This window comes from Xenopus laevis, chromosome 6S (assembly GCF_017654675.1).
Source record: "Xenopus laevis strain J_2021 chromosome 6S, Xenopus_laevis_v10.1, whole genome shotgun sequence".
NCBI lineage: Eukaryota > Metazoa > Chordata > Amphibia > Anura > Pipidae > Xenopus > Xenopus laevis.
In genome coordinates this window covers 65,633,518-65,648,582 of record NC_054382.1, presented here as the reverse complement: position 1 = coordinate 65,648,582, position 15,065 = coordinate 65,633,518, and the positions used below count along the sequence as shown (strand labels likewise).

General features: G+C 34.9%; 1 protein-coding gene across 1 annotated transcript in view; it reads left to right on the top strand.

Annotated features, from left to right (window-relative positions):
* The window catches only part of cdh18.S (cadherin 18 S homeolog), a 355,950-nt gene extending 342,038 nt beyond the window's left edge, over positions 1–13,912 (top strand). The window contains exons 12-14 of the mRNA XM_018269418.2: positions 1,743–1,860; positions 7,810–8,061; positions 12,865–13,912. Of these exons, the coding sequence (XP_018124907.1) occupies positions 1,743–1,860; positions 7,810–8,061; positions 12,865–13,355 (861 nt within the window). The 3' untranslated portion in view covers positions 13,356–13,912. The remainder of the gene's footprint in view (positions 1–1,742; positions 1,861–7,809; positions 8,062–12,864) is intronic.
* The last annotated feature ends 1,153 nt before the right edge of the window (positions 13,913–15,065 follow it).

Sequence of the window (15,065 nt, the reverse complement as noted above, 5' to 3'; positions counted from 1 at the left end):
TTTCATTTTTTATTATTCATGTTTTTTGAGTAATTTAGCAGCTCTCCAGGGTACAATATCAACAATCAGGTAAACTCAAGTCTACTAAAAACTCATTTAAACATTAAAACACAAAAAGATTGGTATGCCTCCAATAATGATTAATCATATCTTAGTTGGAATCAAGTACAATGTGTTTTTTTATTATTACTAAGAAAAAGGAAATCAATTATAAAAAACAGAATTTTTAAATTAAAAGGAAATCTATGGGTGATGTCCTTCCCTTAAACTAGAGCTTTGCAGATAATGAGTTTCTTGATAACAGACCTCACGCACTTAACTAGTATGTTAGAGTATTAACATGCTAAGCTGACAAGAGTAAATTCCAGGCAGAGATAATTTATCAGTTTTGGACTGGGGTTACTGGGGCCCCTCAGAGAACCTCACCCCATGGACCCACCATACACACACATGCACCCACTAGCTGCCATGACACACCACCCATTATGTACAAGGATAAGAAGGTAGCCTTAAAAAATATAGGGCCTGATGGGAAAGTGAAAATTTTGCCACAAAAAAATTAACTATGTACTGCATTGTGCAGTTTCAAAATGTGTTATGCCCTTTGCCAGTCCCATTGTCCTTAGCTATAAATACCATATAAACCAATACATGCCAGTATGATCACTGAAGATAATGGGTAATGAACATACTACTATTACCATTTAGTTCAGTCGCTCAGAAAAAGGTGCCGGTTTCTTTTCAGTAACAGCTGGTGGGCAGTTTGTCGCAGCAGTCCTTTAGTCTTCATGCAGCAAATTAAGGGAAATCAAATCCACATACTCTGCACTAGCATTAAAAAAAATATGCTGTTGCTTGAAACACAGACATTTGCATTAGGTTTAGTCTATAGCCTCTGGATGATAGTAAAGCAAAATCAGAGCCAGAAGCCTGTAACCCAATCTCAGGCTGGTGCTAGTATTCCAGGTAAGTGCTTAATTAGTTCAGCTGAGGCTTAGAAGGAATCAGAATGCAACTGAGAGATAATTGGATACAAATCCCCAAACCAATCTTTACCTTTAATACAGATCTGAGAGAACCATAATTGGATACAAATGCTTAAACCAATCTGTACCTGGAATACAGATCTGCAGACTGAACTGACCAGTACACGGATGAAAAAAAGACACCTGTATAATCAATTACATTTGATAATCAAATATTGGTTATTTTACCATGCAAGGAACACATACCATCACCAAAATGTTTTGCCAGAAGGGTTTTTCTTTTTATTTCATTATATTCACATGTATAGCATCTAGACAGACAGACAGACAATCATTTTAAAGGGGGCTGTACTCACAGACGCATGTAAGCACCAAACGCAGGTTGGCATGCAGCATGTTGCATTTCACCTGCATTCTGCGCATACAGCCCCCTTCAAAATAATTGACTGTATCTACTCCTGCATTCCCCTGTGGCTTAACAGAAGAAAGTGCAATGCAGGTGAGCACAGGTAAAAATGGCCGTGTGTATATTGGTAGGTGGAAGTCCTTTTACTAGGGGCAGTTCTTCTGCCTGGTCAAAGTAGGAGGATCTTACCGATTTGTAAGACTGACATGGAAATGGCCAGGGTAAAACTACAAAAACTACAAACTGCAAATTGATACTCAAATTTAATAACTATATAATATGTCCATAATCTATTTTTTCCGGTAGATAATCAATTATAGTTTAGTCATTATTATTTGTGTTTCCACAAGGTTATTCATACTATCAAAGCAAAGGACAAGGATGACACTGCAAATGGAGCAAGATTCTATTTTTCTCTACAAGATTCCCAATCTATAAATCCAAATTTTACATTGAGGAATAATGAAGGTAAATTTTAATAACTCTATTACTCTTTCTTTGTCTTTGACCAGGTATATTGGAATACAGTATGTCTTATTGGCAACAACAGCAATTGAACTGGTATACTTTGTGCTGTTAATAGTTACATAGTCAAGCGGGGTTGAAAAAAGACCATCAAGTTCAAACCAGTGCACATACCTACACACACCCACTGAAACTATATATACCAATATCTATATTAATTGTAGATTTTAGTATTACTATAACCTTGGCTATTATGATTAACCAAAAAATCATCCAAGCCCCAGTCATCATGACAACATCCGGCAGTGCATTCCACAATCTCACTGTCCTGACTATGAAGAACCACCTATGTTGCTGCAAATAAAAGTTTTTCCCTAGTATAAAGGGGTGGCATCTGGTCCGATTATCCATTTTATAGAAAAATAGATCTTCCGCTAGCAGTCTATAATTCCCTCTAATGTACTTATAAAGAGTAATACAGACCCCTGTGGTACTCCACTGACAACACTGATCCAATTAGAAAATGTTCCATTTACCACCACTATTTGTAATCTGTCCTTCAGCCAGTTCTCTATCCAAGCACACATAATATGTTCCAGGCCAATATTCCTTAAAGGGATACTGTCATGGAAAAAAATGTTTTTTTTAAAAGGCATGAGTTAATAGTGCTGCTCTGAATTCTGCACTAAAATCTGTTTTTCAAATGTGCAAACAGATTTTTTTTAAATGTTTTTGTTTGCACCATGGTTCAATACACATACAACAAAGTGAACATGTTGTCACAGTTGTAAATAAAAACGTTGCATATGTAAGACTAGACTGGGTCTAGTCTACACACTTTCATTGACCATCCCCAATCACAGAAAACATAACATGTGTTTAACTTCCATTAAAAGGCAAGATTTATATAGTTGGGTATTGTCAGTTTCCCAGCTGCCCCCTGTCATGTGACTTGTGCTCTGATAAACATCTGTATCTTTTTACTGCTGTACTGCAAGTTGGAGTGATAATACCTCCTCCCTTTCTTGCCCACAGCAGCCTTACAACAGAAAAATGGGAAGGTAACAGATAGCAGCTCCTTAACACAATTTAACAGCTGCCTGGTAGATATAAGTACAGCACTCAATTGTAAAATCCAGGTCCCACTGTGACACATTCAGTGTAAGATGCGCGTCTCTCCCAGAATGGCAGCAAGCATGCGCATACTTCTGGGTTCATCCGTTTTATTGATCCTGCCGAAGCGTTTTTTGTGATATTGGATTCCTGGTTTTTGACTTTTTGCCTGACTCTTGACTATGATTTCTGCCGCCTGCCTTGAACCTTTTGCCCGACTCCGTCTTCTCTTCGGTACCTCACTTACGATTTTTCTACACACTTCCTTGTTGGATTCCACAGAAAGCCCGGTGGCCCAAAAGGGCGTCGGTGATCACCTGTGCATCCGCAAGGTACAGTCGCCAAACAAGGTTCCTGATAACATGGTCGTTACATTCAGTTAGGGGAAACAACAGCCTGCCAGAAAGAAGTTCCATTTTGGGTAAGGCCAGACGAGGAGAATCGGGGAGATTTTGTTGCCTGTCGACTTATCGCCACGTCTTTTGCGCGACTTTCTCGCGCAAAAGACGTGGCGATAAGTCGTCAGGCGACAAAATCTCCCCGAATCTCCTCGTCTGGCCTTACCCTAAAAGTGCTGGCGCTTTCTGAAAGCACATGGCCAGCCAAAATGACCTGGGATGGCTGCCTAGACACCAATATTACAACTAAAAAAAAACACTTGCTGGTTCAGGAATGACATTTTACATGGTATAGTGAATTATTTGCAGTGTAAACAGTGTCATTTAGAAATAAAAACTACATCATAAAAATCATGACTGAATCCCTTTAATTAAACTGTTAACCTTCTGTGTGATACTGTATCAAAAGCTTTAGCAATTTAGCAATAGAATTGGGACTATTTAAAAGGAAACCTTCATTACTTGCTTCCTCATTTGTGTAGACAGATGAAAAATAACGGCCCCACACCATCCTGCTTAATTTTTTTTTTTACTATTTACATATTCAAAAAAATAATTTGGGGTTTAACTCCTTGCTGCAATACCCTTTCCATATTGATGTTAGCTTATTTTATAGCTTGTTTGCATGATTTATAAGCCTCCTTATATTTGACAAAAGTTTCTGCTCTCCCAGCTAACTTGAAAGCCTTAAAAGAACGTCTTTTCTTGCCAACTTGAACACCAACACTTCTGTCAAACCACAAAGCTTTTGCTTTGCGATGAGGTACCCTGCTTGCAAGGGGAATATACTTAAATGTATATTTATTAAGCAACATTTTAAAGAAATCCCATTTTTTCTCATGTAAAAAGCATGACTGACACATGGTGGTGCATCATTGGACATTATAGGACCACCAATACAGAATGTTTTTTTTTGTGTTAGGATTCAAGTTTACATTATTATTTGAAAGTTGAAGTGTAAGTATATTAAAAATCCAATAATACCTTGTGATTAGATTATTAATCTTAAATTTGTTTCTCAAATAAAAAAGGGACTATGTCAGTTAAAATGTTTGTGGTATTAGATTTACTGTATATGAAACAGATAAAATATGTGCATGTGTGTGGGGGGTGCTGTAGATTTTTTTTAATGTATTCCATATTGTTTATTCTGCAATGGAATGAAATGTACCTCATGGACTCCTTAGTGGTCAAAGAAAATTATATGGATATTCTATCTATCTATATTATGCTCCCTTTTGTATTTTCATGTAATAACACAAATGGATTGCCTTGCATGTGCTGATTCCTTTTGTCTGTATTTTGGGTTGTTTTGTTTTGTTGCCCATGTTGAATGTGATTTAGCACTGGCAACAAAATGCACTGTGTGCCATTGCCCTGACAGAGACAATAAGTTCCACCCCACCTCAACAATATAAAGAAAATACAATTTAAATTAACAGTTTTAACAAAGCTTTAGCAAGATGGTACCACATTTTTTTAAAATAGTATTGTATTTATCAATGAGCGAAAGTGAAAATTCACCCTTTGACAAATATCCCTTTCAAAATGCCATAAAAATTAATCGAAAGTGGTGAAATTTCACTCAATCCTCTCTATCTAATCTTAGGAATGAACAGGTATCCACCTGGTCATACTTGGTATTGTCTGTCTTGCCTGTTGATGATGCTAGGCTAAACGTGCGATTCCTTCTTTCCCTTATATAGGCACCTTAATTGGAATACCTCCTCCAGTCCAATTGTATTGACTGATACCCCCTGTTTGCTGAATTAATATTGCCTTAAGTATTTATGCATTTTTATAAAATGATTTCTCCTCCTTACATGTGTACCATTAGACTTAGCAGGGTGTCTAGAGCTGCATTATTTTCTTCTGCTGTTTGAACTGCAATCTGTGCTGTATATGAGATCATGGTATATTTACAACTCTCTTAAAATTTAGAAACCTCCAAACTCCAATCTTCATGAAGCTAGTTGAAATTAAATCAATGCACAAAGCATTTCATGGGTAGAGCACAAACAGGCCAAAATTACACTTTAAAAAACACAAAGCATTTATTTTCTTGATAAACAAATGTATTGAAATTGTGTTCAGAGAGTTTGTGCCTTGTCCCTTGTCCCTTTTAGCATTACATGAATCCACTGCCATGCTGAAAATAATGCAATTCTTCCAAGTATGAGAAGAAATTATTTTCAGATTCACAAATTCATGCACTTTGCTCTTGATCTGAAACAAAGTTATATAACAAATATTTTATTAATAAAGCAGGACACTGTTCAATGCATGTGCCACATGTGTTTCATATACTGGTTTCACACTGACTTATTTTAAAGGTGACCAGTCATCCAAAGAAATTATTCCAAATCCTATTTTATAATGTTAGTCAAGCAAAATGAACTTTAATTACACAAAATACAAGTATTTGAATCTTGTTTCCTTCAGTCTGAGAACTCATAATTATAACAAGCAGGCTGAAGCCATTTTGTGGACATTGTTATTAAGGCAAGCCTTGCATCATCTCAAAATCTTGTTTGTGCACCAGAATGGGGGACCTGATGTCCATCCCCATGCACTGGCTACACAATTAAATGGTTAAGAGTACAGGGGGAAAGTGGGGAGTGCAGTGACATTTAGTACATACTGAATGGAAAATGAAAGTAATTTCCTGCCTATAGAGGAGGGGCAGCCAGTATTTGACTGAGAGCTGATGTTTTTAAATGAGTTTACAACAGCTATGAGTGCTTAAATAAAAAAAGAATTTGGATTTCTTGTTTAATTTGATTTTAATCTTCTCTCTATCTCACACTGTTCAAATACTCAGAGCCACATTTATTAAGGTTTTATATCATATTTATAAAGGTTATATATAATATAAATGTTTAACACTAAAAACAGTGTAAAAAGTGATATAAAAAAAGCGATAAAAATATGCAACTGGGTATTTCTCTTACTAATTGTATACATTCCATCCACTGATTTCTGATATCAGCAATCAGAATGTATTACAAAAGTGATGAGAAAGCAGGTATTTATTGCTTAATTTAAGAAATTTAGACTTTCATTTTATTTTAGCTCAGTTTGAAGTCAATGGTACTTATATAGGCAGAAAATGTAATTGACTAAAAATTTCTGCTCCATATGAGTGATTAAATGCTCTTAAGATTACTCAGCAAGTCCAGTTGCTTTAGACTTATCACTATTACATTTCACACTGCTTATACATCATAATTGCACAACTCTATACATACGAATTGTTTTACTTAGTGAAACTTAAAGTTAATGCAAAGATGTGTTGTGTATTTTAGGTCCACTTTTTTCCAAAGTTTTATATACTTTCTTTAGAATATTTTTCCTGTTTGTTCATGATTTCAAGATTACTTGGAAAGAAACATTATTTTTTGGTCTTTGCAAAGTGAATATGAAAGTCTATGAAAGTCACACTGCTTGCCTCAAGGTGACCATACACATACAGATCCGCTCATTTGGCGACTTTTGGCCAAATTATGTATCTCTCCCTATATGCCAACCTTGAGTTGAGCGATATTGGGCTGATCGATCGTGGGCCATAGGGCCTAATGATTGGATCATAATATATGTAATGCAGGTGGTCGGATGCAGTCTGCGATTCAACTGGATTTTTACCCCTGCCTGATCAACATATGCCTGACTCTCGGCCAGATATCGATCAGAGAAGCCCATCGGAAGGGCCCCACACACGGACCAATAAGCTGATAACTTGGTCTGTCAGCAGCTTTTATCGGCTCCTGTATGGCCATGTTAAGGCCACGTTAAGGCAGTGAACCAAGAGCACAAGGTTACAATGACAGAAAAGTTTGTAGTTTTTTAGAAAGTAGACATTGATTGGTTAGCTTGTATGAATGCATCATTAGTATATAATAAATAAGATCTATGTAATACCACATTACACCTTAAGTATTTGGCATAATATGAACAGATTTTCGGTTTCAACGTTAAAGCAATACTTACACTAAAAATGACTTTTTAAAATATGAATCTACATTAAAAATTACCTATAGGTCATGTTAATCATGTTTTGCTGAGAGGTTTATTTTTGTAAGTAATTGTTGGTTGACATTTCTAAAGCTGACTGATTTGCCAACCTGACTGTCCCATTTAAGCCTGTCAGGACTCCTACTGCACAAATATGGCAGCCCCCTCATACAGGAACATGGGGCATCAGACATGTAATGTAAAATTTGTGCAAATACTTTATGACAAAGTTATAAGTAGCTTTCAAAGGCAATATTATGACAGATGTAATTGCTGGTGTCTGTATCTCTTTAACAGAGCAGATTAGTCAGTAATAATCAACCTTTATTTAGTAGCTGAATGACAGAGCTTGCAAAGGATTTATGTACTGTCTGAACCTTAACATGGACTGCTTGGGCTCACATTTGGATTTGTTTTGGGCTCCTTTTAGATAACACTGCAAGCATTTTAACACGCCGGAGAAGGTTCAGTAGAACATCACAGGATCTTTATTATCTCCCCATTGTTGTGGCTGATAGTGGAATTCCTCATTTGAGTAGCACAAGCACCCTTACAATAAGAGTATGTGCCTGTGAGAGAGATGGACGCGTACGGACATGTCATGCTGAAGCCTTTCTCTCCTCTGCAGGACTAAGTACAGGAGCATTAATTGCAATTCTTCTTTGTGTTGTTATTCTATTAGGTAAGTGACTTTGAGTTCCTGTTTTATTAACCAGTTATCTAGTATGAAGTTTACAAGTCAATTATAAAAGCAGAGCCTTATAACTACCCAATGATTAGAAAAAAATCACATTTGTAGCTTGACTGGTGCTCAAAATACCATTTATTCTGTCTGTGGTCTGTTCTATATTGTGATATAGCAATGTTTTGCATAATTGTGTCACATGGATATTGCTGCACGTTTTAAATCTTACTAACTCAATATTTTGTATAGAAGCCTGTTATATTGGAATCATAGTCCATTGATCTTTAAGCTTTTACATGACATAGGTTAGAAGACATTGTTCTGGCAAGGAAGTTTCATCCTTGGTATAATTCAGTAGTTAATCAGTTAACAATGTCTTTGTAAACATTTTATCACTGCTTAAACTTAGTGGTGCATGACATAAATTAATTAGATTCTATTATATGTTAACAGATATGCTGAATTTTCAAGCACTGAACAAGTTTACAGCATAAAATTCTGTGTTAATATTAAATACAAATGTCAGGGAGTTGTTGCTCCATTATGCTTTAAACAAGCCACAAATTCTTTGGCCAGCACTAGACATCTACTACATGAAGGTTTTTGGGCTAAAGTCCAGATTAGTGTTATGAGATGTGGGAGAACTGAGAGCTTGAACACCTGAGAAACTCACAAAAGAGACCTAGCAGTAGACAAAAAACAGGTGGTGGCAAAGAGATAAGCATGCGAGACTCAGTATGCTGGCCCTAGTAAAGTGTATGGGGTATATTAATCAAAGAGTGAAGTTTGAGATCACCACAGTCGTCAGCAGAGTGAAATTCCGCTACTCTCGATTAATTTCTATGGGATTTTTTTAAAGAGTATTTATCAATGGGTGAAAGTGAAAGTTCATCCTTTGATAAATACGCCTTTCAAAATCCCATATAAATGAATGGAGAGTGGCAGAATTTCATTCTAGAGGACTGTGGTGATCTCAAACTTGACTATTTGATAAATATACCCCCATGAGTTCAATATCATGCACCTCACAGATACTCCAAGGCAAGATGGAGCCAGTGCTTTAAAGATGGTACTGTTGAGGTGAGGCATCTAACCCTAATACATGCACACACTACATAAAGTCTTAGAAAAGATGTGCCTAAATACTGACCCCCATGTATTGATTGCCCAGTTACAGTTACCCACAACAACCAATAAGATGTTGCTGCTGTTTAATGGGTGACTATTAAATGCTTCCTGTTTATTGGTTGCTATAGGTATAGCAAATTTTTCACTTGTTATTACATTTCTACCTAAGGGTCCAACACACTGATTACAAAAAGGATTTTAATAATATTTTGAAAGTCTGTGTGATAAAGCCAACTACAGCAGCAGTGAACAAAGCCTATCAAGATAGAGTGTAATACTCTATAGCAAATTATACATGGAAAAATGTTCTTTGGCCATCTCATTGACAAATATTGAGGTCCAACAATTTGGGGCAGATTGATCAAGGGTCAAAGTGAGAATTTGAATTTTAAATTTTGAAATTTGAATTTTTGAGTTTTTTGTGAAATTCAACTAGGTAATAGTTAAAATTTGATTTGAGTTTCTAAAAAAAATTTAATTAGATTTTAAAAATTTACTGTGTACCGGTCCTTTAAGAATTCAAATCTGACCATTCACCACCTTAAACCTTTAGCTGTTTTAGCATATGGGGACTGTCCTGGGATCAATTTGGAGTTGTTTGCAGTCTTCCTGAAAATCTAGTATTTTTCAGAGAAAAACTTGATTAGAGTTTGCACATCAATCCCATTCATCCGAGTTTGCAAAATTTGAATTTTGTGTTAAATTGCATAAAATTTTGGTAAAATTGCGAGTTCATGGGAGTTTTTAAAAGTTTAAAAAAACTCCCTTGAACTCTAAATCCAACCCTTGATAAATATGCCCTTTATGAACTGTAATCAATGCAGTGCAACTCCATGAAATATGTAGGTGTTATATAAATAAAGAATACTCATACAGTATATACATTTTGGAAAAGGATATCTGGTAATTCAATTCAGCCCATGTCTTCACATTCACTTTCTGCTCAAATGTGACAATTCCAAAATCATGGCACATGTGTAAAGAAGCCATTGAAAAGTTTGTGTGACTAATAAACATTCAATAACAGTAACATCCTGTTTGAAGTCAGTCCTAAACATATTATATGCTTCTTCTTTTTCTAGATAAACAAAGAATAATAATAATCCACAGAATCCGAGTATAGATACAGTTCCCAGTAACAGAACTAGGCAAATATTCTTATAATGAGCTAATAAGTCTCAAACCTGACTCATCTATTGCAAATCAAACCCAGGAAATCATTTTGTATGCATGAATAGGGCACAGTTTACCTTCTCAGAGGTCAAATCAAATTTAAAGATGACTGGCTCTTATTTAAAACAAATGAAAACATATCAAACTGGTGTTGCTACTTTATTAAGCTTTACAGTACTTCCACACAATTTGCAGCATGTCCAAGAAGTACCTAAGCATCCAGTTGGGGAAACAAAAAAATAAACCTAAAAACTAAAATAATAGCTGGTCAAGTGGGGATAACATGGGGTTATTAAAGGAACAGAGTAAGCTAATTGAGGCTAGATCTTTAAAGTGATTTGAGGATACCGCACATACAGCGTTAAAAGGGAAAAATAAACCTGGATGATGGCATACATTTTTCTGAGCCAAACACAGCTAAAGTTTAGGTAGTTATAAAGAGATATGCACTGCTCTCCTAACACTTTCATAGATAGTTTTGTTTTTAAGATCCCACACAATCTATATACACACAGACAAGTCCTATACAAAACACAGATAATATATTGTACTTTCTCTTTTTTTTTCTCTTTTTTTCTTTAAATATTCATCACAATTTGAAAATAAATCTCTATACTTCTTAACACATCACCTTAGCATGTAATTTACCACACAGTCAAATCATTTACACTAGATTTCCGAAAAAGGGCAATAATCATTTTGAATTTGGCCTACTCGTGCAAAAAAAAAAAAAAACACTATAAAAACACACTTTTGATATTTAATGCTTCACATACTACAGTAGATCTTCAATAGATGTTAACCGTCTGATCTATTTTGGAGAAACTTTAGGCATCAAGCTGATATGCTTCACATTTGGTCGATCTGCTGAATGTGCTTTTATCTTTCAGATGGCTCCACAAATAAGAGACTTAAAGGTTATTGAACAGAAGCATAAACAATATCTACTGATCCAAACTGCAGATAACCAGAATCTGGGAAATACTGCCATATTCCAAAAAGAATTGCTAAAATCTATTTTTTAAATAGTAATATTTTTATGTATCATTATCCTAAAACTTTGAAACACTGCCCTTACTGAAACAGAGATGTTCTTATAGTAACCTCTACTGCAAAGTTCACATTAATTTGCAAGTGAATGTGCACATTTCCCATATTTGCCAGTAGTTTCCTGGATGTTTCCCCCAATCACTGTTTCAGAATATGATCCATTTTAAACAACATTTTAAACAAAGCAAAACAGGCAAACTTAAATTAGAATTCAAATATTCTGTAAACATTCTGCAGATGTTCTGTAAACATTATGAAAATGTCTTTGTGTGCCATTTTTTTATATGCCGCAGATGAGGGATTTTGTCACTTAATATGAATCCTTGCTACATTCTATATGAAAAATCTCTAACAAATGTAGGTTTCTCCATTCAGTAAAATAGAAAACTTAACAGAAAGGTTAATAGGAAAGTAAACATGTTTTGCCTGGGGTATGGAATCATTTTTGCAAGCCTGTGGGAATAAATGTAACTTTCATCTACATTATCCTATAAATGGAAAAATGTGTTTCATATATAATTATTTTTTTATGATCTATTTTAAGATCCAAAATAAATAATATCTGTCACATTTTTATTTTGTTAAGCTTTATCTTTGTATATAGTAAATAGAAAGTAAATAAAAGATTTTGATTAACAGATTTTCAAATATAATTGTTCACACTTACTGAAGCTCCATGTTTAGCTTTACATGACAGCTACGGTGATACTTGGTCAAGCATTATGGTTGAAATCTTCAAATCTGCTCATCGAATTCTGGAAATGAATGACCACCTTCATCTTTGCTCACATATGGAGAAATATAATTAAAAGATGCAAACTTTGCTACTGGTTAAATCACAAATCAGCAAGAAACATTTACTGGTGACCTGTAGCAATTATCTTATTAATTGCTATGGGCAACTGCAACTGGGCAAACTAATGGGCTGCGTTATCAAAATCAAATTTATGAGATTTTAGAGTTTTTTCTTCAAATAAACTCATAATTTAAAGAATTTAATGTTTGTTTGAGAATATGGAAACCTTGATTGAAAACAATAACAAAAAGTGAGTGTACAAGTAAAAAAAAAACCTTATTTAACAAAAAAGCTTGAATTTTGCCTACTTCTACATGAACTCACAAACTTTTAGTTGCAAACATTTTACATTCAAGTTTTTCGAGTATTTTGTTCTTAATAAATGACAAACATTCAAATGTGTGAGTTTTTGTGCAAAAAAAAAAATAAATTGTGGCAAAAAATGTAAATTTGAACATTGCTAAATCACCCCCCTTAGTTTTTTACATATGGGGGATAATGTTTTACTGTATGTATTTAAAAGGAGCAATAAACCTTAAAAGTACGGTTACTAATTACTAGAATAACTACAAAAAATGTGGCAGTATGTTTTATTTAAATTTCTGAAACTTGTTTTTTTACTTATAAATAAACTTTTATAACTTTCTTTGTAGCAATTGTGGTTCTCTTCATTACCCTAAGGAGAGGAAAAAAAGAGTCTCTTATCATTTCTGAGGAAGATGTTCGAGAAAATGTGGTGACTTATGATGATGAAGGTGGTGGAGAAGAAGACACTGAAGCTTTTGATATTTGTGCTTTGCGAAACCCTTCTGCTGCAGAGGAGCTGAAGTACAGAAGGGATGTAAGACCTGAAGTTATGGGGACTCCAAGACTGCAAGCTCTTTCCGCTATTGAAAACATTAATGTTCAGGAATTTCTCAAACAAAGATTGGCTGAGGCAGACCATGACCCCGGTGTGCCCCCTTATGACTCCTTGCAGACATATGCATATGAGGGACAAAGATCAGAAGCAGGATCTATCAGCTCTCTAGATTCATTAGGAACACAGTCTGATCAGGATTATAACTTTCTCGATGAATGGGGACCGGAGTTTAAAAAGTTAGCAGAACTCTATGGAGAAATGGAACTTGACAGAACAACTTAATTTCTTATTTCAAAAACAGTCTTTTATTTACAAAAAAACTGGAAGCTAACCACAAGTTTATCAATAAATTCATAATTGGAACTGAAAAAGTTGTTCACTTTTAATGTAGAATCAAGTGCCATTTTCATATATAGTATACAACTGGGTTTCAGATTTTGAGAAAATACAGAAGCAAAAACTATTTTCCCTTGTATATATTTTTTTTATTTTGCTCAATAAAGCTGGTGGTGACACATCCATAATAAATATTTAAATAAGTAATATAATTTGCTATACATTTAATGAATATGTTATTTCAAAGCTACCACATAAATTAGTGAACATATAAGTGCATATTCAACTATACTTGAATACAGCATAATCTTCAGCACCTAACTATGCTGCTATGGTTCATTTTTGCTTTTAAATAAGTTCCTCTTTGCTTTAGTGCTGTTGTATGTGGCCTAGTTTGACATTTTAATTTTGTTTTTAACTTCTGAACATAGTTTTCATTTGAATGAAGAGCTATTAATCACAACAAGGTTTTAAAAATCTGAGCTATGCACTCTGAGTGAAAAAACTGAAAAAAGAATGATGTGTATATTCATTTAGTTCTTGAAAGGAAAACCTTTGGCAAATAATATTTTGCTTCTATGTGAAGAAGTATTGCCCAACCACCCATTTTCAGAAGATACACTGCTTGAAAGTGTGTTTCAAAGGTAACAACATTTTGTTTTGGTTAAAACCATTTTCCATTTCACATATTTAGTAAAGAACATAAATCCAGATACATAGTAATTTTTGTTATTTTTCAAAACAGATCATTATGAGAGGACTGGATCATGGCTTTTCTTTGCGCACTTAAGAACCACGTTCAGATTTTTTTAACTGCATTTTAAATTTTCAGCAGTATTTTATTTTATGTGTTGACGCTGTTTTAAGTGTATATATATATATATATATATATACGATACCTGCCCACAATGGGTTAATTACCTTCTGACCTGGGGAACCTCAGAATTGGAACCAAAGTCACTATAGAGCTAGATCAACCGGGTAAGGGGAGAGTCATTTTTTTTTGGGTTGTGGGAGTGGATCACAGCCACACTTTACATCTAGTGAAAGGTCGAATCGGACCCGATTTGCTTCACAGAAAGTTTTTTGCCCCGTGACAATTTTTTCTGACCCTGACAATTTTTTTCACCCATTGGAGGCCCAGGCAGGGTACCTACGGGCTGCACAGTCACTGAATTAGACATTTTGAGCTTGAAACTCATTTTGTGGGTATTTTGTGGGTACCCCTGTATCTGTAATGTGTAATAAAATAAGACCATGTAGGAGATTTATTAAAGATCTACCTGCGGGATTTCCAGCCTATCTGAATTGCTAAACCCAGATACACATCACATTCAGAGACTGATCATATAGAGAATTATTTTCTGCACTGGAATGGATATAGTGTGGAAATGAAATGGTTCAGTCCAAAAGTATCAACTATGTGTTGTCAAATGATCCATTTTTATAAAGAGTAATAAAATAAACCATAAAGACATCTAAACTCAAAAAGTGAATTGATGTAAACTTACTAAGGGTGCTTAGTGGTTTCTGAGATATTTCCATTTCTAGATTGCTAATAGAGCATGCTTTAAGCTCAACTGAAAACCATAGTAGCTACCCAAGCGTTACTAAATCTAGGAAGTGCATATGCAGTGTATAGACAGTTAGGGTTTC